This window comes from Ambystoma mexicanum, chromosome 11 (genome assembly GCF_040938575.1).
Source record: "Ambystoma mexicanum isolate Mex_15411 chromosome 11, UKY_AmexF1_1, whole genome shotgun sequence".
Classification (NCBI taxonomy): domain Eukaryota; kingdom Metazoa; phylum Chordata; class Amphibia; order Caudata; family Ambystomatidae; genus Ambystoma; species Ambystoma mexicanum.
The window spans coordinates 1,255,122,488-1,255,150,461 of NC_090934.1; the positions used below are offsets into that span (position 1 = coordinate 1,255,122,488).

At 45.8% G+C, this 27,974-nt stretch overlaps 1 protein-coding gene across 10 annotated transcripts in view; it reads left to right on the forward strand.

The window, feature by feature from the left end:
- The window catches only part of CSNK1G1 (casein kinase 1 gamma 1), a 1,083,432-nt gene that overhangs the window by 594,264 nt on the left and 461,194 nt on the right, over positions 1–27,974 (forward strand). For all 10 annotated transcript variants that reach the window (XM_069624685.1, XM_069624691.1, XM_069624684.1 and 7 more), the window contains one exon: positions 19,481–19,521. In XM_069624685.1, the coding sequence (XP_069480786.1) occupies positions 19,481–19,521 (41 nt within the window). The remainder of the gene's footprint in view (positions 1–19,480; positions 19,522–27,974) is intronic.

Sequence of the window (27,974 nt, forward strand, 5' to 3'; positions counted from 1 at the left end):
TTTCTGAAAGGGCTCACTAATGTGTTCCCTCCGTCACCTTTCCAGGTACCCGGGTGGGATTTGAACCTTGTTCTCAAGTTTCCAATGGGTGCTCCATTTGAGCCTTTACATTCTTGTCCTTTGAGACTGTTAACCCTGAAAACTGTGTTTTTAGTTGCGGTCACTTCCGCTCGCAGAGTGAGTGAGTTACAGGCACTGTCTGTTAAGCCACCCTTCACTGTGTTTCATAAGGACAGGGTTGTCCTTAGAGTTCGTCCTTCTTTTCTTCCGAATGTTGTTGGATTTTCATTTGAGCCAGATCATTCTTCCGGCATTTTATCCTCCTCCGCATCCTGGTAAGGACGAGGAGAGGCTCCATAGGTTAGATCCTAGGAGGGCTTTAAGTTTCTACATTTTACGCATGTCCCGGGTCAGAATGGACGATCAGCTCTTTATTGGTTACGCTGGAAGGCGTTTGGGACAAGCTGTTACTAAGCAAGCTTTGTCTAGATGGATCATCTTGGCAATCTCTGAATGTTACCGCCTGGCGGGTAAGGACCCTCCAGTAGGCTTACGGGCCCATTCGACTAGGTATGGCTGCTTCTACAGCGCTGCAGAGGGGTGTTCCTATTCGTAACATCTGTGAAGCAGCCACTTGGGCTTCGGTCCATACTTTTGCACATCACTACTCCCTAGATTCTATCCATGGCCAGGATCTGGCCTTTGGCAAGGAGGTCCTTTACTCTGCAATTTGATTGGGCATTCTAAATTTGTATATTCTAAATTTCTTTTTCGACCTCCTTACGTTGGTACTGCTTTGGGAGTCTGTCATAGATATGGAATACGTTGGAGGGCCCAATCCCCTTGAGGAACAAGTTACTCTCTTACCTGGTAATGTTCTTTCGATGGGATGGTCCGACAACGTATTCCATATCGCTCCCTCCCTGCCTTCCCCGCTACAGAATTTCTTATGCGATTGCAGCTTACGTTTCCGCAAGGCTTTCTTTGGTCATACTAGCAGAGGATTGGTGCCACACGTTCTGGGGAAAAAACTACAACTGAGGCTACGGGCGTCGTGCGTCCTACTTGTAACATCCGGTGACGTTGGCTCGACGGAGGCCCTCGAGGACAGCATATCGACGTCATCGAGGCAGGAAGCAGAAAGATTTTCCGAAGCAGCACAACCGTGGTGATTACTGTCATAGATATGGAATGTCGTCGGACCATCCCATCGGAAGAACGTTACCAGGTAAGAGTAACCTGTTCTTCTCGAGCATTGGTATCTTTCATAGATTCACATGCGCCCACCCGCCTCCCATAGAGGCTGCTCCTACGCTCAGCATCCATCGTACTGTAGTCTCTATGGTTCAAAATCTGAAGATCGCTGACTGGGGCGGAGCTCAAGTCCTGTCACCTCATTGGATAGGGCCATAAAGGACCAAAGTGAGGTGGAGGGTGTACACAAGTGAATGGCTCATAGACCATAATGGGCTATCTACATTCCTAGTTCTATGGAAATAATGGATGTATAATTACATTTTTAAAATAATGATTTAAATCACTGAGGATTCCCGCTCTGAAGGGGAATATTGAAACATGTGAATCTATGAATACCAATGCTGGAGAAATACAGTTACAGGTAAGTAACTAAGGCTTCTTCCCAGTTACACATGGACAATCCGTGTAGGCCACGGATTAAAGTCATGACCAATGATCCCATGCTGCTATGTTGATTTTTACTCCTCCCGCTACCCTTACCGGAAACAGTCATGCCGTTGGTAAGGCGTGGGTTAATTAACCTGCCCTATAGATAAGGGGAGTGCCGGCCATTGTACACCCTAAAGTGGCAAATGCAGCAGGACCAAGAGGGTGCTGCCAGTGGCCCAGGGGCCTTGTATAACCCCCCCTCCCCTGCCTCTACCCCCCTCTGCCTCTCCACTGATGTGCTTCCCCCCCCTACCTGTAGGTGGGGCCATGTAGTCCTACACTCCTTCCTCCCTTAGGTTGGTCTGGGTGGGCGTACCCACTAAGGGTGGCGCCTGCAATTTGCCGCCTGACATCCCATTTGATCGCCGGCAGAATCTTTTCTGCTGCATTTTCATTTAGTTTGGAAGCCATGGCAGATGTACTAAGGTGCTGTTCTGTCCGCTCCTAAAATGTGCCCAATCCTTTTTGGAGGGGTGCTGCACTCTTCTGCTGATCGCAGCAACGCCATATGCTCCCTGCGGTATAGTAGGTGGCCCAGTGTTGCGCAGGCAACAAGAAGAAAGCGACTCTAGGGTATGTTGAATGTCAATTTGGAGCTCCCAATTGGAATTCAGTTAAAATATTTCACGACAGAATAAAATGGGGAATGGTCCAGTATTACTGAGGCCTTTGACGTTTTAAACATCTTGTTGCAAGATTAATGTAGAATTTTTTTTTTGCCACTGACTGCTTTTCAAAAAAGGTGTCATTATAAAAGCAGATTTATTATACACTTCCTTAGTTGGCTTCGAATGGCTCCTGCATTCTGAAAGTGGCGCTTACATTAACTTCCAAGTTCGTGGTGAATGTATTGTCTGGTGGTAGAAGATAAAATTCAAGCTGCTATGCCGTGTATGAAACCATGCATGAATGCAGCGGTTTGTTTATTGTACTTTAACAAGACCACTTCTAGGCGCTCACAATATTGGCTGTATGGTGAGGTAAAGTGACTTGGCCGTGATAACATTGTTTGAAGGCTCTACACAGGTGAGTGAGGCCCCACACGAGACCCTCCAGGGCTCGTTTATTTAAGAATCCAAGGCCCGGTGTGCCTCCTGGTACTGGCGCCCCACGTGGTCCAATCTCCCTGCTCCCATCCGCTTCCCTATTCCTCCCCTCCCTCCTCCTGCCTCTCAGACCACCCCCGTCCTGTGATTGGCCCAAAGGCCGTGTTTACTAGGGCCTTAGAGGCCGCAGGACCCGTGCAGACGCCCGTCTTCCAGGCGCTGCACAGGTGAGTGAGGCCCCACATGAGACCCTCCAGGGCTCGTTTATTTAAGAATCCGAGGCCCGGTGTGCCTCCTGGTACCGGCGCCCCACGTGGTCCCATCTCCCTGCTCCTATCCGCTTCCCCTATTCCTCCCCTCCCTCCTCCCAGACCACCCCCTCACCCTGATTGGCTCATTCTACACTATTAGAGCCATCTCCCCAGGGCAGCCCTCTGCCCGGCAGCACCCGTGGCGAAGGACCATGAGGCAAACGGCGGCTCCTACAAAGGCGGCTCAAAGATGTCTGCAGGTGTCCGCAGGGGACGCCAAGGAAGCCAGCAGCTAACAGACACCAACAAAAACCGTGAGTGTGGCATGGGTGGGGAGTAGAGCATTCACTCTACGCCAGAAAACCACTGCCACTTTATCTTATCTCCCATTAACATAGAGTGCCATAATATTAGCATGTCCACACTTAGATAGAATTGTGGACATTAGCCTGCGTCGCATCTAGATGGAATTGTGAACATTGGACTGCGTTGCGTCTGGATAAGTTTTGATTGAAGGATAGCATGCCCGCGCCTAGATGAAACTCGAATGTTAGCATGTGCCACACTTAGAACTGTGAACACCAGCCTGCGCCGCCCCTGGATGGGATCGTGAGTGCTGGCATGCCAACACCTAAATGGAACTGTGAATTTTGGCCTGCGCCGCTTCTAGACTCTGAAAGCCCAACAAGTGCCACACTTAGAGAAAACTGCGAATATTAGCATGCTAAAGGTCAGGTAACCCACTAACCAATATAACCTCAAACACTGCATACTTATCTCACTCAAAAACTCACACAACCCTCTCGCACCACAAGCTGCACGCACTTCACAACACTGCAACAACACATAAGCCGGAGCAACAGCACAGCGTACTGATACCGATCCAATACCTGCACCAAAGCTCAGTATCTGGTGTATACTGAGCTGAAGCTGCCAACAGAACACCACTCCTCTCACTATCCTACTCCCTCTTCACCATACCAACCCATCCCACCTTATCGTTTGCAGATCCGCCAGAGTGCCTGGGGACCAATTCCGTTGGTGACGGTGCGCAGTACAAATACCTTTAACATGAAGTGGGGAGGCCAGCATTGATTTGAGGTTTCCTACATGGTAAATCAAACTGGCAGCATAAGAAATCTTTATGTAAACATGTTGACAAAATAAGTATGATGCACTCTGGATGGCACAAAGCACAACAGCGGGAGAACACACATGCAATATCTTAACACACACACACCCCCCTCCCCCCCCTTCCTCTCACGTTTAAACGTACACAACGCATATCCATTTATAACAAGCTTTTTTTCACCGTAAAGAAGAAAACATCTTTTGTTAGGGGGATTTCCTTTGTAAATGCTTGTTGTAAATGCCAAGAATGTTCCGGGTGTATAGCTCATGGGGTAGGCACTCTCCTCTGACAAAGGGGCAACTTACTTTTTGCAAGTTCAAACTGGCATGGTATGGTCAATAAACTAAGTACCATTAAAGTGGGTAATAATGCAGTGATGAAGAATGGGAGGAATGCAGTATGAAGTGTTGTATACAAATCTGATGTTATTATTTCAACATGTCATTTTGATTCAGAGATCCTTCATTTGACCACAGAGGTCCCCCCAGAAAGCCCTTATTAGTTTGGCCTATTAGGTGGCAGAGCCGCCTATAAGCCAAACTATTGCATTGGAGAACATTTGGAGAGAAATGGCACATGAGGGACAAAAAGCTTTAAGGTGGTGTTGGGCTATTTGCCCACCCATTGACTGCCAATGGTCATGCTAATTCCTACGGCCATTCCCACCCAGTTCCTTCCCCTCCCTGCCCAAAACACCTCATGGGAACTGTTTCAGCTCTCTTTAATCAAGCCTTACCATAAAACGCTGTGCTCCAGTGTTTTCTCAAGGCAGACTTATTAGAGTTAAATACTTAATTTTATTGCACCTGTAGCTCCAATTGTCTAAAGCAGGTCTGCCTTCAGCCACTCTATTATCACTGAAGTCCTGTTAAAACGAGCATTGGCAACGCCAACTGTTTTGGCTTGTGTATGTATTGGGCATTTTGCAGGTACTTGCATAATTTTGCACCTGCTACCATCAGTGGCCAGTGAACACCACTACCCCAGTGCCTGGAAATTGCCTTTCTAATGCCTACACAAAAGGCAAAACAATGCTTGTTAATTTAGGCTATAACTACTGCATGAAATACTGCATGAAATACAGGTAGGAGGGTCATGACGTCATGGGGGGCACACAGCTTGTGTGTGTTTGGTTACTTAACCATTGAGTGCTGTTGGGGAGAATTCTCTTAAGGCTAATTTCCCAAACCTAGTGAGTCCCCCAGCAGCTTTGCTGGATTTTTTGGGGTTTATTTTTTTCTCCTGCTAAGAGTGAGGCTCTTTTTTTTCTCCCACTCTTAGGCATGATTTACTCCATAGGGCTTCATGTATTTTGGTATGTTAAACAGCACCCTCAGTGCAGTAACACAGGGGTGTCATAGTGACCCCCAAACATAGACTCCACACCCTGGGACTGACTGTCTCCCAGGGCATGTAAAGTCACCATTGGCTTTACTAGTCTCAAATTGTGAACAGAACCAGTACAAAACATTATATTGTGGAAGTACTGGTAGGGGTAATTCGATTGCCCCTGGGTCTGGTTTCCAAGGGGGCACTGTCCAGTCCCCCCTTGTCGAGTTTCTGGCGGGTGGCAGTGGATACCACATGAAATATTCCACCAGAATATTTTCTATGGGATTTTCCCATTGATTTTAAATGCACCACTTTTTGGTGCAATGTTAAAGAGACCGCCGGGTTATTTATTTAGTATTTATTCCCCGATTGGGTCTTTTTGCCAGGACTCGGTTTTAAAATGGTGTTTGTGTTCGCTTCTGAAACTCTAACCCACGTTGAGCCCTTTGTTCCACTTTTTGGCGGGCTTCTCCACAGAAGCCCTCCAAATGGTGCCACTCTGTCTGGGGTTAACGGGATGTGTGGGAGGGGGATTAGGCACCCTGGACTGAGTTGCCTTGGCAACTCAAGTCGCACTCTTGTGATTGGCCCAGTGGTGAGCTGCCCGGCTCACCACTTAGCATGTTTGAGTGACAGCTAGGCTGGGTGAATGGGGGTTTTGCTGCATAAAAGCAGGGCTTTGGGGACTGGAACTTCAGAGGTCGCCACAGGACCTAAAGAATCCGAAGAGGGGAGAAGCTGAGTCATCTACAACGACGACACCACCGGTGGAGCCCTGCTGTACAAAACTCACCACTTTCCCGACGACAGAGGAGATCTTCTTCCAGGAGAGTCTTCTTCCTCTTGAGCTGGTGGGACCAACCAGTTCGCCTTTTTCGCCTTCCTGGTCGTCTCTTGGTCGAATCGCCCGTCCCAAGCAGCCCGGCGGCCGGATAGCCACGCTACACCACTACCGCGAATATAAGGGTCGTACCTCTTTACCGGGAAACTCTGCGGCTGGTCTCTTCCCTGGCAGTGCAACGATCTCCAGCTTTCCTCCACGTCGAGATCATCTCTTCCCCTGGATGAAGCTCCTACTTGCACCCACTGCCAGGAACAGCTGTCCCCGCTGAAGCTTTCTCACCATTTCAGGTACTGTGTCCTGCCTGGTCTCCCTTGCAATAGACTGTCCAAGGTGTCCCGTAAATCCTTGACTCTCTATCTTGGGGTGACCTCGGACCTGCTAACATTACCTTTCTGACTTGATCCAACCTTTTTTGACTTTTCTGCAAAGACTTTGAGTGTATTTCCACTGTGTGATCTTGGGCACATTCCGCCTTGCTCTCCGAGAGTGGGCCTGGCCTATGAACTTTTTGCTCTACAGTAGACCCTGGATTTCTTGACTTGCTTTGGTTTCTTAAGTGTTGGTATTGTGTGTATTTTCCTATTCTGCCTTTTCTCTCCCTTTTTAAACAAATTATTGGAGTACCATCTACGGTTACGCGCTCACCTTTGTTTTGCTAAGTAAGTGGTGTCTTAACCTAGACTTGTCGAATAATTACCTAGGGAGGTGTATATACTTATAGTGACTGTGTTTGAACTTTCTTGACATATAGTGCCAGTGTATTTTTACAAGTGTGTTTTTAAATAAATAATTATATACTTTTATACCAAATCTCTGGTCAGTGTTTGCTTGTGCTACTGTATTTTTAGCTCTATTGTGTATACTCTATATAATACCTAACTCTTCTTGAGAGAAGTCTGACTGCTCAGCCACAGCTACCAGCTAAATCTGGGTGGTGCAGACTGCTACCAATTGGGTTTACTGCTTACTCCTGTGGTCTTAAACTTTTTGCAGTGGTCCCTAAGGGAACTGCACAGGTTTCTGCATAACAATTGCCCCTGTTAATGCTTTTCCCTATGGCCATTCCAACCAACTACTTGCCCCTCCCCGCCCAAAACGCATCCTCCTGTGGATCTCCCGAGTTCGTTCTACCAAGAGATTGCATCAAACTGTAGCCTGTCACTGTTATTGCTACAGTCTGTTGGGAGTTAATATTTTAATTGCAGGTGCAAATGGCTACTGGAGTACTACACATTTCTTAACCAATTGTGCCTTTAGCCACTTGATTTGTGTCTTTTCCATGCTTGAAATCCTGTTATAACAAGCAAAGGCAAAGCAAAATGCATTGGCTTGATATATTAGATGGGCATTTGCCAGGTACTGCCATCACATGCCCAGGTAATCGCTCCTTTTTCCAGCTGTGCATTCTTATGCCCAGGTAGCACCATTATGCCAGTGCCTAGCAAATGTCTATCCCATGCCTACACAAACGCCCAACCTGTTGGCTTTGACAATGCTTGTTTTAAGAGTACTCTCTCTGACAATTGACTAAAGTAGTTTGTACTCGCCCTGTATCTTCTGGAGCGACACAATTTCACTTCCCCTAGCCCAGTAACGCATTGCTTTTTGTTAATTAAATATGCTTGCCGGTTACATCTCAGATGTGCAAAGACTTTATAGCAGTACACAAATTGGCGATGATCTGGATCAGAACAAGAGGGAACAAAAATAAGCACACCTGTTTTGTTGAAACACTATTTGATAGTTGTAGATGAAATATATTAGTAGATAAGGTAGCCACAGAATTGTAGGGATTTTAAGCTGCAGGGTAGAAATGCTCAGCCTTGGTATCTAGGCTGGGGGAAAATTCAAGACAAAAAGGTTTCCAATTGGCAAACCCATGTCCCCTGCACACTGTTAGTTGGCTTAAGCCTAAGAGGTATTTGAGGTTCAGTCTAGTATCCGTTCCCCCAATGACCGGGAACTGTGTAGACAGTTGTATATTACCAGGGTGTTATAGAATTATAATTCATACGTTTGTCTTATCACATGAAATTCATTTAAAAAACAGCAATTCTACAATTTGACCAGTTAGAGATGTATAGAACAATTAGTTTCTTTATTATGTAATTGGCCCAACGCGTTTCGAGTAATATTCACTCTTCGTCAGGGGCAAACATTCATTTCAATCAATTTCTATAAAGAAAAAATATTTTGAAGACCTTTTAGTGCATGTCAAATAAACACGAGTATTATACAGTACATCTATGTCTAGTTGTTCAAATTACTAAATCTTTAGAGAAAATCATGGTAATTATTGCAGGGGACGGATACTAGACTGTACCTCATCAATACCTCTTTGGCTTAGGGCAACTGTGTGCAGGGGACGTGGGTTTCGTAATTGGAAAGCCTTTTTTCTTGGATCTGCTGGATCAGTCACTGCCATCATTCAATCTTGTAAACTAGAGAACAGAACAAAAGTGCCACCACCTTCTTGTGTCTTCTTTGCAAAACTTAGGTCCACTTGTTAAAAGAAGCCTTCCAACAAAATCTTGTAGTTTGGATTAACTCAAACTTCCAATAGATCTGTTGTATGCTGGCACCATCTCTTCATTTGCACACCATTTTGTGAGAGGTGCTCCTAGTAAGGGCAGCATGTCTTCCCCCCTGCTCCCCCCACCCCCCCCCCCCCAGCCCCAGTCGCTTTGTGCTTCACACCCAACGTCCTGCACCATTTCATTCACTTGCTGAGCACCAGAGAGGAAGTCACAATCTCAAGGTGTAGCATTAGCTGTACGCCTTCTTGCAGATCAGCTGTTTGGCCCCTCTTACCTTGCTGTGGTGGATCGGTGGGCATATTCATCTAGTTTAAACTATGCAACCAAATCCTTTTTATATTCTCATTCATTTGGTTTTAAATGTCTGTACGCCTAAGAGACCCATTGTTGCTTTTTAGTATCTTGCAGGAGTGTACCTCTACCTATGTCTTCTGCGTCTATTATGCTATTGAAATTCTTATATGGCCTTGTTGCTTTATGCTGACAATCACTTCAAGAACCTGTCTCACAACCTCTCAGTAAGTCCAGGGGTTGGGGGGGGGGGGGTCACCTTTTATTCTTAGCTGTGTCTCCAGTGCTGAGCTAATTTGCCCTTTGGTTGACCCCGATTAGCCTTCTGGTAACATCTAGCTTATCGAAAGCTGCGTGGCATGTACCAGGTAAATCCTGGGGCATAGAAGGTGGGGGGAGAAGGGGAGAGAGAGGAGTGAAGGAGTGGGTTTGTGACTGGCGAAGCAGCTGCCTACATAGAGATTGTGCTTTTGCCTTTACTCCACACTTGAAAGCCTAGTGGAAAATGTTGTTCTCGTGATGAGAACTGAGGTGGGAGTTTTCTGGCTCCTGCAAGTAGCTTATTAGAGCCTGGTTAGCTTAGCACACACTACTTTCTGATGCTACTTTTGATTTAGAGAAAAGTGATACAAATGTCAAAGTTGTAGATCTGTATGGTATTTGCCGTTTGGATCTACATATTTCTCCAGCAATGGGTCTGGCATGGATTCACATGCTCATGAATATTCCCCGCCAGACCGGGAATCCTTGGTAAAAGAAAACAGTTTCACTTTCAGTTTTAAACTGTTTGTCCTCTAAACCAATCACTGTCCCCTGGGTTGTACTGCCCCCAGCCAATGACAGTCCTCTCCCTAAGCTCCTCCTCTGGCAGCCATCTTCAGATGTTTACCGCACGTTTCAGTGTTAAATCCTCGAGTTTTGCTCTGTGAGCTACTTCTATCACACACAATTGAGCAAGGACCTACAAACCCAACTAGAGAAGAGACACTATCTCCTGACGGTCAATCAACACGAATTTGATTCTAATGGATGCTGCTAAGGTTCTTATTTAATATATATATGCAGCAGGTGTTACATTACACGACAAAAATGAACATAGGGTATTCAACACAGAACATGAAACATATATAGTCTAGTACATGGATAACCGTTCCCAAATCAGCAGTATTCGGGATTAAAATTAAATGCAATTACATTCTCCGTTTCCTACGAAGGGATGACATGAGATACTAGTGTAATTGCCCTCTAAAGTGGTCATATGCGTACAAAAGTGTGTTGGTAAAAAGACAAAAGGAACAGGTCAACACAAGTGTTTCGGCCTTTGAGCTATACTTGAGTAGCTGTTGTTAGGTTGGCCTTAATCAGGACAGATCAGTTAGGATATGTGAAGGATCCTATGTAATCTGTCGGAAAAAGTAGACCGAACAGGGTGTCAGGAGTGTCCGGTTTGAATAAGATTAACATGAGTTAAGATGCACTGACTGCCTTAGTACTGATGCTCTCAAAGGAGAGGAAGGAGGATTACGGTGCTTACCGTAGTCTGGAAGCACAATGGCAAAAATCTGTGTTCATACGTCATCAGATAGTGGCAGGAAACCAATTCCTCTGAACAAGTCATACCTATGGATAATGACTGTGAATCTGTCAATTAGAGTTCAATGCTCTGAAGTATCAAAGCTTAAATAACATAAAACATTGGAAGATTCTTACCAGTTGTTGGCCTGTGTAGGATAAATCCATGGAGTTGGGCCTTACGTAGTAGTACGTCGGGATGAGGACTGTGAGTCAATCCGGAAGACAACTGTGGACAAGGGCAAGAGTTTAGTTGGACATTAGTTGTACTGTCTGTGTGTGAGGTCCATTGCTGAACTTCATCTCTTTGCGGTTCTTACATGTAGAAACTGCTATAAGGGGCTATTGATGCTCAATTGCCAGTTTGTGCCCATAATTACTAAAAGGAAAGGTAAAAGAGAATGTGTCCGCCTACCCCAGGAGATGGCGCATCAACTTGTGAAAAATGGACTAACATTCCTACTGGCGTGCTATGTCACCCTAACGTATAGATCATATGTCCGCCAAAGTGCGCATGCAGATCTGTGCTATTTAAGTCTGGAAAAAGGAGGAATAAGTCTAAATACCTGGAGCAGTCCACAAACATGTCGATCTGCTGGTCTGCGGGAGAGAAAGGATCAGACTCCCGTCCTTCGTGCTGCTGGGCGGCATACGGTTGCTATAGAAACAACTATTTATGCCGCCCGCCATTTTGAGGAGTCTACGTGGCAGTTGGTTACTGCACCGCACTAGAGGGGCGCTGATTAATGGTTGTATCTACTATTAGAACATTTCAAATAATTTGAGAATCATGATGCCATACCAAAATATGTAGTTGAGAAATGTACAAATGTTACTTTGGTTGCCACGGTAACATGGCGTGCGTTGTATGCTGTGGTGGCTAAAGTAAAATACTTTTGTGCATGTGTGGTCCCTTTAAGTAACCCATAGGTGACCTGTGCTTGTCTAATATTGTTTATCATCACGGACATCATGGTTGACATGGTGACTGGAGACAGTGTTCTATGCACGTCAGTGCTATCATAGCCCTCCTTATTGTGGGTCAATGTTAGACCAGTCATCAGTGAACAGCAAGTAGTACATTGGGAAAAGATGATCATGTTGCAATTATAGATTGTGACATTCTAGATCTAAATTCTGATTCCAGTTGAATCAGAATGAGCCCTATTCAGGTCAATAAGTACTTGGTATACATATTGTTGTTTTAAACTCAGCTGTAAATCTGAATTTGGTATAATCACAGCCATACTTTCTGCAAGTCAATGTTATTCCAATCATCAATGAAAAAACAAGTTATACATTGCAAAAAATGATCAAGTTGCAATTACAGATTTTGACATTCTTGGTCTAACTTGTTACTCTAGTCGGTAAAGACTCAGTCTTTACTCCGTAATTACTAAAAGACTCAGTCTTTACCGACTAGAGTAACAAGTTTAGCCACATGAAGGACGGAAGTCTGATCCTTTCTCTCCTGCAGACCAACATGTTTGTGGACCGCGCCAGGTATTTGGTCTTATTCCTCCTTTTTCCAGACTTAAATAGCACAGATCTTCATGCGCACTTTGGCGGACATATGATCTATATGTTAGGGTGACATAGCACACCAGTCGGAATGTTAGTCCATTTTCCACAAGTTGATGCGCCATCTCCTGGGATACGTGGGCACATTATCTTTTACCATCACTTTTAGTAATTATGGGTACAAATTGGCAATTGAGTATCAATAGCCCCTTATAGCAGTTTCTACATGTAAGAACTGCAAAGAAATGAAGTTCAGCAATGGACCTCACCCACATAGACATTACCATGGCCAGTCCAACTAAAATCTTGCCCTTGTCCACAGTTGTCTTCCGGATTGACACTCAGTCCTCATCCTGACGTACTACTACATAAGGCCTAACTACATGGATTTAGCCTGCACACAGGCCAGCGACTGGTAAGAATCTTCCAGCGTTTTATGTTACTTACGCTTTGATACTTCAGAGCATTGAACTCTGTAATTGACAGATTCACTGTCATTATCTATAGGTATGACGTTTGTTCAGAGGAATTGGTTTCCTGCCTCTATCTGATGACGTACTAACAGATTTTTGCCAATGTGCTTCCAGACTACGGTAAGCACCGTAATCCTCCTTCCTCTCCTTTGAGAGCATCAGTACTGAGGCATTTAGTGCATCTTAACTCATGCTAATCTTATTCAAACCCGACACACTCCTGACACCCTGTTCTGTCTACTTTTTCCGACAGATTACATAGGATCCTTCACATATACTAACTGATCTGTCCTGATGAAGGTATCCTAACTACAGCTACTCCAGTATAGCTCAAAGGCCGAAACACTGTTGTGTTGACCTGTTCTTTTTGTCTTGTTACCACCACACTTTTGTACGCATATATCCACTTGATAGAGCAGTTACACTATTCGTATCTCATGTCATCCCTGTGTAGTAAACATAGAGAATGTAATTGCATTTCATTTTAATCCTTAATATTGCTGATTTGGGCACTGCTATCCATGTACTACACTATGTATGTTTCATGTACTGTGTTGAATATCCTATGTTCATTTTTGTCGTGTAATGTAACACCTGCTGCATATATATTAAATAAGAACCTTAGCAGCATCCATTTGAATAAAATTCGTGTTGATTGACCGTCAGTTGGGTTTGTATGTCCTTGCTCAATTGTCTGTGATAAAAGTTTACTTACCTGTGTAGAGCAAGGCATTAACCAGGTATTAACCATTCATATTAACTATGAGCTACTGCTACATTTTTTCTTTTTTCGACAGAAAAAGTTTCTATTTATGTCAAAAAGAGCCTGTGTGCTCTTCTCTCCATCTGCCTATGGTGGGGATCCGTTTGTCAGTGAATTTCAAGCATTCCTCGAGGGCAAGGATCTTCTTAAGTTTCCAGAAGGCCATCCGGCCTACTCCGTACCTCCTGCCATGACCGAGAAGGAAGAAAGGTCCCTTTTTAGGCTCTGCACCAGATGCGAGCTACGGAATGTGTTTGTGGTGGACAAACCCCTCCAATGCCTTTACTGTCTTCACCCAGACTACAAGGAAGGAGAGTGCGAGATCTGCCTCGGTTTCTCCAAGAAAATGATAAGATTGACACAGTAGACTGGCAGCGTAGCTGAACGCCAAGGCCTCTGCCCCGTGCCCCGGGAGGGTCATACCTCACCCAGGACCGGCCAGTCCAAGGAGCGGGCTTCCAAGTCCTTTGAGGGCACCCCATCCGTGGGGCCCCAAGACAAGGCCAAGCACCGCAAGTCAGTTTCCATCGGTGTCACCGCGCAAGCGGGTCCTGCGATTTGCAGTCATGATCAACATCACCATCGGCCTCCATCACCAGCCAGGGATCAAGCTCCTCCTCAAAGAGGAAATCGTCCAATCTGGCTAAGCTGCAGGAGAAGCCAGAGAAGCCAAAGGCTGAGGAAAAGGTGGCCGACCTGCCCTAGAAGGCCCAGGCGGCACAGGAGAAGTCATTGTCGATGATGGAGCTGGTGGCGGCTGCTCTCATGAAGATGAAAGGGGCTGACCCTGTGAAGGTAACCCCCCAATGCGCCCAATGTGTCCCTGCCTCCGAGGCAGGAAGCCTCCACTGGGACTGTTGCAAAGCCGGCTGGCACACCAGAGAAGAGAATGCTATCTGAGCCTGGGTCCAACCCCTCAGCCTCCAAAAAAGGGGAGATACGGGAAGTTCCAGGCTGTGCCCCAGGCCATGGAAGTTCTGTCCATGGATAACTAGGACCTGGAGTCCCTGGAGGAGGAGGAGGAGGAGGAGGAGGAGGAGGAATGACTACTCTGGGACTCCTGTGGCTACTCCAGATACTTATTAGGCAAAAAGAGAATTGTGGACGGGCGACCTATTTTAGACCTGCAGCATCTGAAGTACCTCAAGTCCCAAACATTCTGGATGGTCACTTTGCAGCACTTGCTCGGCCAACTGGAAGAAGGCGATTTCTTGGTGTTGCTGGACCTGGAGGACACCTACTTCCACATCCCCATTCACAAGAAGCAGCGAAAGTTCCTATGCTTCGTAGTGCAGGGGCGGTACTACCAGTTCAAAGCCCTCCCCTTCTGCCTGAAGTCAGCCCCCTGGGTGTTCACGAAGTGCCTGGCACCAGTGGTGGCCAATCTGCTTCTAACGGGGATACACGTGTACCCATACCTGGACAACTGGCTCATTCGGGCCAGTTTGCAAGAGTTGGCTTTCGGACACACAGACGACCGACCAGCTGCTGACAGGCCTGGAATTCTCCATCAATTATCCGAAGTGCTGCTTGACGCCATCGCACAACGTGCTCTTCCTAGGAGCCAGGCGCAATATATTCCCCTGCCTAGTGTCACCCTCTGAGGAGAGGGTAGCAGCCAATCTGGGGAAAGTGCAACGACCTTTGTCACAAAAGATCGCCACGGTGCAGACCATGAAGTCGCTTCTCGGTATGTCTTGCATCTACCTTTTTCAGCTCTGCAGGTTACTGATGCAACCTCTCTAGGAGTTCCTGGACGATCGCTGGTTTCAGGTGTCCGGAAGCTTTGCGGACAGGATCTCGCTTGAAGAGTTCCCTCGGGCAATACGGTGGTCGGGCGTTCTCTGTTGCCCCGGGCACAGGGTTCCAAAAGCCCCCTGCACCATGCGATGGTCACCACAGACTCTGGCACAACTGGGGAGCCCACAAACTGCACGCCCAGAGGCCTGTGGCAGGCGGAGAAGGATCTTCACATTAATATCTTGGAGGTGCGGGCAGGGTTCTGGGCTCAAGTCATTCCTTCTTCCTCTGAAGGGAAAGGTGGTGAGGATCATCACGGACAACACCACCTTAGATGTTCTACATCAGGAATCAGGGGGCACTGGGCCGTTGGACACAAGATGTTCCTAGTCTTTTTTCACCTGGCGGGAGTCAAGAACACCATTGCCAACTCCCTCTGCAGGTAGCTGCGCTCCAACCATGAGTGGAGACATCAGCAAAATCAGGTGGCCGCATCTTAATCAAGTGGTGCAGGCCCCTAATCGATCTGTTTGCTACGGCGGTAAACTCCAAATGCCAAAAGTTTGCCAGCAGGTTCCACCAAACGAGGAGCATGGAGGACGCTTTTTCCTTCCCGTGGGAAGGCCCGATTCTGTACGCATTACCGCCGTTGCCTCTCCTGCTGCAAGTCATCAATCAAATCAAACGGTGCCGATGCAGAATAATAATCGTCCCACAGGCAGATTTGGTACCCGAACCCAGCCTGTCGGGGGTCTATCCCCCTCGGACTGCCAGAAGTCGCGGATCTTCTCAGGGAAGGAGGCGCCATCCTGCATCGCCAACTAGGATTGCTGAACTGGAGGGCTTGGCTCCTGCAGCTCTAGAGCTTGGAGGATACGAGTTGCCAGTGGACTGCCTTTAGCAAGGACCTCCCTGCAGAGAGTCATCGACTGAAGTTCTATGGTCACAAGTGGAAGCGTTTCGCTATGTGGTGCCAGATGCAGAATTCTTCCATACTGGTTGTCCTTGGCCAAGGCGGGACTGGCGCACGCCTCTACCAAGGTGCATATGGCGGCTAGTTCCTTCTACACCAGGTCTCCAGGAAGATCTTCTCTTTGGTCTCACTGTCTAGTCAAGGAGTTCCTCAAAGGACTGTTTTGATCTTTACCGCTGGTGAAGGCTCCTGCCCCGGCTTGGGAACTGAACAGGGTGCTGGCGAGGCTCATGGAGGCTCCCTTCGAGCTGACGCATGAGGCCCCTCTCAAGATCCTCTCGGAAAACTGTTTTTATTGTGGCCATCACCTCTGCCAGGAGGGTGGGTGAGATCCAGGCTGTATCCTGCAAACAGCTATATCTGACTTTCCTCGAGTCAAGGGTAGTGCTGCAGACGCACCCCAATTTCATGCCGAAGGTTCATTCGAAATTACACCTCAATGAGCCTTTGGTGTTGCCTGTGTTTTTCCCCGAAGCCTTAGTTGCCGGCTGAAGGTTGCTTGTGCCCTGAAGTTCTACGTGACCCGCATGAAGAGTTTTCGGAAGACTTATCTGATTGTGAACTTTGGTCCTGTGAAACAAGGGAAGGCCTTGTCCAAGGCTTACATCTCCAGGTGGCTCTCGGGGTGCATCACCGCTGCCTGGCCTTCTGAGAGCCCACTGCACCAGAGCAATCTCTGCAATGAGTGTTCCAGTCTGGTGCGCTCCTGCTGGACATATGCAGGACTGCTATGTGGAGGTCCATGCACACCTTCACAAAGTTCTACTGTGTCGACAAGGATTCCAGAAAGGAGTCCAGAAGCCGAGCTGTGCAACGCAACCTGTTAGCTTGAGGTGAGTCTGTAGAGTAATTACTTCTGTGGAGCCTTGCCACCTCCTGTAGTTGTGTAATGTTGTACTACTAGGTATTTCTTATTCATGAACATGTGAAGCCTTGCCAGACCCCATGCTGGAGAAGGAACAAGTTACTTAACTGTAACTGTTCTTCCACATGGGTCTTCACGTGGATTCACATGCAAACCCTCCCTCCTACACCCCTGCGGTTCTTCTTGGTCATTCTGCCACTTAACACGCTTACCAAATCTGAATATGGCTGCCAGAGGGCCTTAAGGAGAGGACTGTCATTGGCTGGGGCAGTATGACCCAGGGGACAGTGATTGGTTTAGAGGAGAAATAGTTTAAGTGGAACTGTTTTTTCCTTTACCGAGGATTCCCGTCCTGACAGGGAATACTCATATGCATGTAAATCAATGCCAGACCCATGCTGGGGAGCAATAATTAGAGGTAAGTAACGTGTTCCTTATGGATATTTCCATTTTATAACAAACTACTAAAATGTTTACAATATGGTGAACGCATTACTTTGTGCGTTTCTGGGACCACATAATAGTAGGTGAAGTATATGCCCATTTCGTCCATATCCGTTGTATTGTGCTGCACTTTAAGAACTGGATTAGTGTTCTCACATACCTTTACACAGCATTTGGTGGCCTCCAGAATGTTTTCCAAGACCTGTCACTAATTTTCTTGGTGTACTTGATAGAGAAGGGGCATTGCTGTAAGCATATTTTGAAATAAGATTTGGTGTGCGTGTCTGTTTAATCTCCTGCTTCTCAGCCGTAGCTCTTGTGGTGAGGTTTTATACCCAGAAGCTACTCTGAGATCTTGCTTATGAACTCTTTTTAATTGATCCTTTTCCTGGTGCTTGCTGTGGTGAGAAACTAAAAGCAAAAAAAAAATGATGGGTGGAAGGTTTTGAATTAATGTGAAACACTGGCATTGCTTTGGGCAACCTTCTCCACCACTGTTTAGACTGTCTGTGCCCCTACAGAAGGGCTCCAGCCATATGGAAATCAGTTGGGTACTGTTACCAATGGGAGCAGCTCTGCCTGAACTGCTAGGCCAGGTCCCCCTCTGCACGGAAACGCAAGCAACCCCAGTTAATCAACCTTGTTGTTGGGCCTCTTTGGGCAGAGGGGAGGAAAGGAAGGAAGGAAGGGAGAGGAAGAGATCTCTCTCTCTCCAGAGATCCAGGAGAAGGGAGTTATTCTCCTGGTTACCTGTATTTTTTGTTTTCTGAATAGGTGAAGCAATCCCTTTTAGATCTAGGAAAAGAAAGGTCTTTTTCCGTCCCAAAAACATTAAGTTGAAATGCCACCCCTTTTCAGACTCTTTCTGACTTACCACAGTGCACACAGGTGGCGTGTGTGTAAATGGCAAGATGTATAGTGTATGATGGCAGCATTAGGGTTTACAATTGCAATTATTGACCGGTCATGAGAGTACGTTTGGAATATTATGCCAAAATCTGGCCTGCTGAAGGACTAGCTGGGCACATGTTGCTAGTCCTTCACTATAAAACCTTCTTATTTAAAAACAAGCGCACTTGTACTACCACACATTCAAATGCAGATTCGAACACAATCCCAAACTAGACAGTCCTAATCCATTCATCTTTGATCTATAAATGACACAACTCAAACTATAGAAAAGCACACCTATTGGTTTGGCAAGACTCATAATTGGCATACTATCGTGTTTACAGAATGTCGCACATCAACTAAAACAAGAAGCGGATGTGTATAAGGATTGGGCAGCAACTCGGTCTAAATGTTGAGTTGCTCACATTTTTGTTGGAGTTGGAAGCAATGGCGTTTGACAAGCGCATTGTATAGCAAGTGCTGTGACTTGGGTCAGGACGCCATATTGCTTTTATAGTAAGTCAAGTTCACATCTTTAAAATTAACAATGGTCACATATGAAAGGTTCCCTGGAAAGAAATATAAAACCCAATTCACATTTCTTTTCTTCAATATACCCCATGCTGCTCTGATTTTCATAATCTTGAGATTTGCTACTTGCCATCTTTGTTCGTTTAAGGGCCCAGCTCCCCAAAGCATCGGGCTGCACAACTTGTACGGCTGAATTAAATTCCATCAGTATGTCATTTTTTGCTACTACTATATTCATGGATCTGCCCTCTGACCTTCATGTGGGCTTAAAATTATCTACAATACTTAATTCTCTTCAGCGTAACTGACTCGACCCTTTTGTTCGCTTTGAATTGCATGCCATTCACTGTAGGCAACTTTCATTCCCGTGGGCATAAAATTCTTGCTGGGAGCCTTTTAGTAGTTTGGCCTTAACATTCACTGTGGGATTCTATCACTTGTAGATCACACTGACCATTATGTTATGTTTAAAGTTGATGTTCACTAGTGCTTAATCAGTGAGCTGTGCTTTTCACGTCTATTGGTTTTGCTTTTTATGCAGGAGGACAATCACAGCTGTATTAAGCCTTTCATTTTCCATTTCCACAGGAAAAAACCTCTACACCAATGAATATGTTGCGATCAAACTGGTAAGCTTTTCCTTTTCATTTTTACTGTTGGTATTACATGCTATAGAGCAAACATTTGAGTTCTATGTCGAATGATTGACATTTACTCTCCCCCCTGCTGTCACTGCACTTTTCTCAACCATCAAGAGAAGCATGAACCAGTGTCATTAAGAGCTGTTGCATGCATTATCCTTCATGGAATTGGCAGAGCTGAGGCTGGCTTCTTCTTGGCTTTGTATTTTGTACTCCTCTTTCCTTGCTTTGAACTGCTATCACCTCATTGCTTTGCTTGCTATGTGCTAGAACCTCCTCCCTCTTACTGGTCAGGTCGCCTACCATCTAATTCTGCTTGCCCAGGCTGTGCTCAACGTGTTCTTCCTAATTACTACCACCACCTTATTTCTCAACTTCCCACATCTTTATCAACCTTTCTCCTTGAACGTATTTCACCACCTCACCAACTTCAATTGCACCACCTCCTTATCCTGTTCTGCACCTTCTATTCTCTTCCCAAGCCATCCTCTTTCCTCTGTCACCTTCTACTCCTCACCTGAGTCACCCCACTTGCAGCCACCTTCTATTTAGTTTCCTTCTCTTCTTTCTTGTTGCATCCAGCATACATCCTGCCACCTCAGCAGTCATCAGACTCCTACATCGGTCAGCTAAATGTGGCCTCTTTATAGGGGCCTGGTGCCTCCCCTTTTGAATTCCCTTTTCAATCTTTAGCATGTGTGTTGCATAATACTTTCTAATTTTGAATTGGTGGATGTGAGGTTGTGGCCAGTGCTTGACTCCTCCTTTAGGTTCCTTGCCCTCACAGAGCTAGCTTCTTGAAGTTAACTTCTGTCCGGGTTGGCCGCCATCTTGCCAGAGATATTTGTGCATGAAGCTGTTTTTTTTTCTGTTCGCAAGTCCTTGCACCCACATATTTATCTTGCGCAAGGCTCATGAACCTCGCTTGGGTAAGTGTGTAGGCCCGGGAAGACGGGTAATATGGACTGCAACCGCTCCCTGAGCACAAACAAAATCAGATGTGATGAAGGGCCGAGTAACAACAAGGGCACATTTGGAATTACAATCATCAACCCTAATGCGTCAAAAAGCACTTTTGGTGCGCCACGAGGGTTCTTGGGCAAAAAGGCTGGGGACAACTGGGACTGGCTGGCCAGCTTACTGGCTCGAAGATCATAATGCCAGAGCACAGACAATAACGATCCCCACCCTAAGTGCATTTGGGCAGTTGGAACACGCGTGGCTTTAAACATCTACTGGGAGAAGGCAGCCTTCGACTGAGAGACTTTGATGTTGTTTGTCTCCAGGAGACGTTGCTCCGTGTCCAACCAACCATTGAGGGTTTTTTCGTCTCATCAACCCAGCAATAAAAGGTCCAAAGGGCAGACCAATGGCAGGCCTATTGACCGCAATCAATGAAAGCTGCGGCCTAAGAGTAGTCTGGTCAAAGAACATTTCACCATTTATCCAGGTCAACCTGCTGGCATATCAAATCGGTGAAGAGGACACCATGAGGAGGATCCGTTTGTGCAACCTGTATTGGAACTGCAATGACACTTCAGCCAAGACCTTCATGGACCAGTTGTTAAAGGAGGTTGGCGCTGCTATGATTGACAACTCTAACCTGAATAGATCCCCACATAAGATCACAAACATTCACTGTTAACGGTGGTGCTCTCATAAATTACTACGCAAGTAATCTACAAGATGCTGAAAAGCGAGGCCTGTCATGCAGGAAGGAGTTCCAGCTGAGAAATATCTCAATACTAAATGGCATAACACCGGGGGACATTCCACCAAATCCAACCTGGAAGAGAGGATCTGTTTGTTACAGTCTACATTATTTCCTTGCCTCTGACAGTTTTCATTGCAAAGTAGTGGCCTTGACGATCAAGGAAACTCCACAGAGCGACCACAACATGTTGAAATTAACCCTCGAACTGGGTAGGATTACAAAGCCTTCTCCAGATGGAGACGCCCTGGAAGTACAGCCAGGAAGGAATACAGTAAGATTGAGGAAACATGTACTAAGACTTTCTAAAGATCTAAGAGAAAATGGTGGGCCGGAAGACATAGACTATACGCTGGCCATGGCAATTTTTAGCGTAAAATCTGGGCCAGGAAGATCTAAGGGTTTTCCGCCACAAATATACCTTCAACCATCAGGTTGACACAAGAAAAAGGGAACTAAAAAAGACAGAGTATATAAGAAAAATCCTTCTCTTGTATCGTTTGCAGCTGTCATGAAAACGAGGACAGCATATAATAATTTGCTGAAGCAGCACAGACAATTTTTACTGCAATCGAACGCTGAACATTTGCTGGAATTGGTTGCTTCTAAAAACTCGAGTGAAATGTGGCAAATATTTAATATGCTGGACAGCCGCCAACAGAGTCTTATCACTAAACCTTTTTCAGAGAAGGACTGAATGGATAATTTCTCCAAGCTTTTCTCAAAACCTAACTTACAAGCAACGAAGGCTGTAGAAAATCTATGCTCGAATTGGGAGTTTGAAACTGAAAGGGAGGATATCCTTGCCCTAATTAAATCGTCCAGCAACTCCAGAGCCGCAGGTCGTGATGGCCTCACGAATCTGACACTAAAACAACATCCAGAGGAATGGGCTACCTTCTTACACCACCTTTTTCTACTGGTGAAAACAAAACTTAGTATTCCGGCTACTTGGACGAAATCTATTATTGTACCAATCTTCAAGAGGGGTGATAGGTCTGTAGTTAGTTGCCACAGACCTATCGCCCTCCTGGACGCTACTGGTAAGCTTTTCGCAGCCTTGATTCTGAATCATCTAACGGCCTGGAGCTGGGATTTCAAACATCGGGATGGCTGGCAAGCCGGGTTTGAAAAAGGAATTGGTACATCGTTGAACCTTTTTCTGATAAACTACCTGAAATTGAGAATGGCAAAAAATAGTAAATGTATATCTTGCGTCCGTGGACTTGTCACAAGCGTTTGATTCAGTAAATCGAGAGAAATTTTGGCAGAAGCTAAAGGACTGGGGGTGCCCTACTGAGGTACGCGAGGCTATGGAGGACCTTCACAACAACACAAGTATACAGATTAAACTAAATCAAAAGGGTGACATGTCCAATCCTATCAAAACAGCTGTGAGCCTCAAGCAAGGGTGCCGACTAGCGGCAGCTATCTTTAAATTGTACATCTCTTACATGGGCAACGCCTTTACGGACATTAGGTGCTCCCCCCACCCCCCCAAGTATCGTAGGCTCCCCAATGAATAGACTGTTGTATGCAGATGATGTAATTCTCTTGGATGAAACACCCCTCGGGCTCCAGCGCCAATTGGATGCCTTAGCATTCTTTTTGTCTTCCAACGATCTAAGTTAATGCCACCAAATCAACTGTGCTTGTTTTGGGGAAGTCAAGATGCAATTTCATGAAGTTCAAGGGCTGGTACATAAACAGTGACCAGATCCGAGAGACATCAGAATTGCTCTATTTGGGTATGCCGATCAACATAAGCTATAGTGAAGCCCCAAGAGAAGTAGTGCTAAGGCACAAACTGAAGATGCTAACAGCCCAGGCAAGACCGATCAAACACAGATATTGCAAATTTACTCTGGCACCTCTGCTCCGCTTCTACACCTTGAAGGTTGTTCCTATTGTGACCTATGGGGCGGAGTGCTCTCTCCAGTTGAGTTGGAAGATATGGCAAATCCTAGAGGGTCTATTTTGGAGAGGTTTACCTGACCTCCCAAAATGCATACCTATGGTGGTGATAAGAAAAGAATTTGCTCTGACTTCTCTCATTACTTATGTCAGTTGGAAAACTCTATCCTTCTATCGTAAATGCTTATTGCCTCTGCCGGATAGCGGATTTGGGCTGTTGAGCCAGGCACTGAAAACAGAACAAGAGCCTTTACTTCTTGACTGGTGCTCCAAATGCTTGGGTTTGTTCGACTCAATAGACACTACTGAGAAACAACTCATTGAAAACCCAGACTTTGTGAAAAAAAAACGGCTGTACGAGTATGACTGGATCGAGTCCTCAGAGCTGGCGCAGTCATCCAAACTTTACGGAAAATACTGCGTAGCTCTGAACAATCGTGGTTCAACTCTGTTGTATTTGAGTAAGTTTCCTTCGACTGTGCTGCGACAGCAATTTCTAAGACTTCGCTTCAACATCTTTCTGACCAAAGAAATTCTTGAAGCCAGGAAATTGAAAAGTATGATAGACTACAAATGCTGGCTCTGTGGTCTCCCGATGAAAACACTTTGCCATCTTATTATGAGCTACCAGGGCATCAAGGACATCCGATGTAACCTATTGGGGAGATTTTTTGTAAATAATCGAACTCTAACAAAGAAAGACGTTTGGTTACAATTGCTACAGGGTTCAAGGCCATCTTGCCCTGCTAGAGATGGTATCGATCTTCTTTAAAAAGCTTGAAGGGGGAAGGCGAGAAAGAAAGTTTACTTCTGTATAATAGGACAGTAAGAGTCGCTAATTTTCTTTGGCTATAGCTTTTTTTTTTTCTTCACCTCTCCTTTTTCCTTTTCTTCTTCTTTTTCTTTCTCTATAGCAATTGTTGAACTGGTTGTACCACATGTTTTTATTGTTATGGTATTCCTCTTTTCTGAATTTAAACTGTAACTGGTAAGCTTCTTTCGAAGCTAATACTTTTTTTTAAAAATTATTATTTTTATTAGTAAGTGTGTAGTTGGTTATCTCGTCCCACAGGGCTTGCCTTCACATGGTAATGACTCTAGGGACAGTTGCTTCAGAGTATGGCCATCCCTTTCGTAATGGGGAAATGCTGGTATTGGCAACGATTTCTTTTAGCAACATTTTTTTTTTTTCTTCAAATCAAGGAATTGCCCAGCCATTTGCTATGGTTTGAACCCTGTACGGACCTTTGGAGGCAAGTAAAGTATTTTCGCTTAACTTCCCTTGCTCAACTCAACTTTTCCGGGGGCAACGGTTTGCCCATATGGTTACGAGTGCAAGGACACTGTCCCTTGTACAAGGTTAATGCATTGATTTACTGATCACACATCACTTTGCAGTGAAGTTCTTAAGGGGTCACTTCTTTTTCAGTAGTAAAATTATTTTTTTTTATTTGGTTTTATTAAGTTTTCAGCATAACAGATTAAACAAAGTTTAGGTATTTTCCACTACATGGTTATCAAAACAAAGAACCATCGTACCCTCTCTTCCTCACACTTTACTAACCTTTCTTATAACCAAGTCTCCCCTCTCCCTCCCGCAACCCTCCCAGGAACAGTGTTCCGTTCAAACTGAGTCTGATAGGTCTTTATCTGTAAATTATTTCTCATAACCAGATTTGGGTCACTTATCCACGCAAAGGTTAATGAATGGCAAACAAAGATTCTCTCCAGGGCGCTTTCTCATTCGTGCCCAGTGTGCCCCTCATCGCATCACGCTTTTCCCCCTGTTCCTGAATCACATTGTGACATATTCGTGTTAGGATTCTGTTTCACATAATGGGTTAGGGGTCAGTTACATTTGTCAATGTAATCATTCCATAATGTTTCATATTGCGTGGTCCTTACATGTAGAGCCGCGGTTATCCTCTCCATTAGGCAAATGCTGGTAGTGACATGTACCCACTCTTTTTGCTTGGGGCTGCGACTGCTTTCTATTTAATCACTATGCATGCCCGTGCCGCCAATAGTAGGGGGCCAATCGAGCCTGCCACCCTCACATCGTCCTCGTTTCTTTCCAACCCAAATAACACAAGAGGCGTACACTCACGTTGAATCCCTTCTATATCCCTGATCCAACCTAGGACTTCATCCCAGTACACTCTTATCCAGGGGCACCCCCACCACATGTGCCAGTAGTCCGCATTGTTATCACATTGGTGCCAGCATAAGGGACTCACGGTTTGAAACATCTTGGACAGCCTATGTGGGTTGTATTGCCATCTGTGAATAAGTTTAGTTGCATGTAGCTTATACTGGGAGGCAACTGATCCCACAGAGGTTCCCTTACACATCTTAGATAATTCTGAATCAGTCTCTAGGTTTATAGCCGCCTCCCATTTGTTCTCGAGTTTGGTTGTGGAATCCTTCCCAGCGTCTATTAGGGATCTGTACATACATGATTGAGATCAGCTCTTTAGTTCCATTAAGGGTATCAAGGAGTGACTCAAAGGGAGTGAGGTCTTTGTATTTTCTCCTTCTATACTTCCCTCATTAATGTACCCTTAGGTTGAAGGATGTGGAAGACCGATGGTGTTCCTATGCCCAGTGCGCTCTCAAAGTTTGTGATCGTGATGATACCCCCCCCCCTTCCAAAGCTGGCCCACCCTCTCAAGCCCCGCTTCGAACTACAATTGAAACCTGCCATGGTCCGGAATCTCATCCCGAATTCCTGGTGCCCAGATGTGGCTCAAAGGGGATGGCCATGTTGTGATGCCCCGCATGTCTGTCCTCTCCCTCCAGATTTCCCAGATAGTACCTAGGATGGGGTGCTGACGAATTCTACAGGTCAGTTTGTCCCTTGGTACCCAAAGCCATTCCGATAGGGTGGCCGGGGCGAAACGAGATTGGCCAGGTTTACCCATTGCAGATGCAATTGGTTTCTCAAATGTGGTATTAGGATCCTCAGTTGCGTCGCTATATAATACTTTTCAAGATCCAATCCCCCCCCCCCCTTGTCTTTGGGCAGTATTAATACTTCATATGCAATCCTTGTTTTTTTTTTTGTATTTTTTTTTTTTGTTTTTTTTTTTACGCTGCCATATAAATCTCAATTGCCTTCACTTCCCCAAAGAATGATTTTGGCATTGTAATTGGGAGCATCTGGAATGGGTATAAAAACCTTGGGGGACACACCATTTTGATTGCGTTTAACCTCCCCATCCATGAAATGTTGAGTTTCTGGCAATTAGATCAGCTTTGAATTTGTCAATTTGGGGGGGGGGGGGGGGTTGGCTTTGTACAGGGTGTCTTACCAGGTTTATCCCTAGGTACCACAACGGTCCCCCAATAGCGAGGCCTGGGTTCGCGTACCTCTGTCTTGCTGAGTGGGTTCATTCAGGGGGAACAGGATAGATTTATTCTTAATTTTGAAACGGGAGAGGATTCCATAACGCCAAATCAACTGTACAGCCCTGGGTATGGATGTCAGCGGGTTTGTGACGTGTAATAGGTCATCCGCATATAGTGCTAGCTCATATTCTCTCTTGGACCCGTAACTCTTTCACTAGGCCATCGGATCTAATTTCTTGAGCGAGAGGCTCAAGTGACGAGGCGAATAGTATTTGCGGGCAGGCCTGCCTAGTACCCCTCCCGAGGGCGAACCATCACGAATATTCAGTTAACCACCACAGAGACCTTGGGGATGTGTAGACCGCTTTCACCCCTCTTGCCTAGTCGTACCTTCTTTAACACTGCCTCAAGTAATCCCCATGAACACCTTCTCTGCGTCGACGGATATGAGAGCAGGTTTCCCCACCATGGTCTTTGATTCGTGTATCGGGTGTAACGTTTTGCGCATCGTGTCTGACACCTGCCTCCCCAGAATAAAAAATCCCACCTGGTCTGGGTGTATGAGCTTGGGCATATGTGTCTCTAGCTGTGCTGCTAGGAGTCTTGTATATATCTTTACATCCATGTTTAACAGGGAGATTGGGCGGTATGATCCACAATATTTGGGGTCCCTCCCTTCTTTCGGTATAACAGAGATCAATGCCACCGAGAAGGACTCTGGAGCTACGCCCGTCACAAATATGTTGTTAAATAGTTTGACCAAGAAGGGGTGGAGGGGGGGGGCAAGAAAGGTTTTATAAAACCCTGCCTTATAGCCACCATTCCCGGGGGCCTTAACCAGTGTTAACCTCTTCACTGCATTTTCTACTTCCTCAGCCGTAAACGGGGCGTCGACTGCATTCATCTCCTCATTAGTGAGACCCGGCATAGCTACACCGTCTAGGTAGCTGTATATTTCATTGCCACCTTGGTTCGCTTCGGATTCGTATAAATGTTCATAGAATTGAGCAAACACTTCCGGGATGTTTCTGTCATGTGGGTCATGAGTATTCCCCTCCATCTATGGTTGTTACCCAACTGTCTTCCCTTTGCCCCCTCAACCTGGCTACCAATAGAGCATCGGCCTGATCACCCTTCTCATAATGCTTCTTTTTGAGGAATTGGCGTTTCCGAACGATCTGCGCCTCCTCAAGGAGGCGAAGCTCCTCCCGCTTCTGCCTGGCCAGAGCAGTCTTCTCCGCCCTGTCCTCGATGGTAGTCTGTGCAATCCAGTCTAGATGTGTTATTTCCTTCCTCAGTCTATCTTCTATCAGAGCCCTCTCCCTTTTCTTGTTGGCACATTCTTTAATCAATATCCCACACCAGGTCGCTTTCCCTGCATCCCACACTGTTATCTTCGGTACTTCACCGGTGTTATTGACCTTGAGATACTCTTCTACCTCAGTTACCATCTCTGTGCAGAAGACAG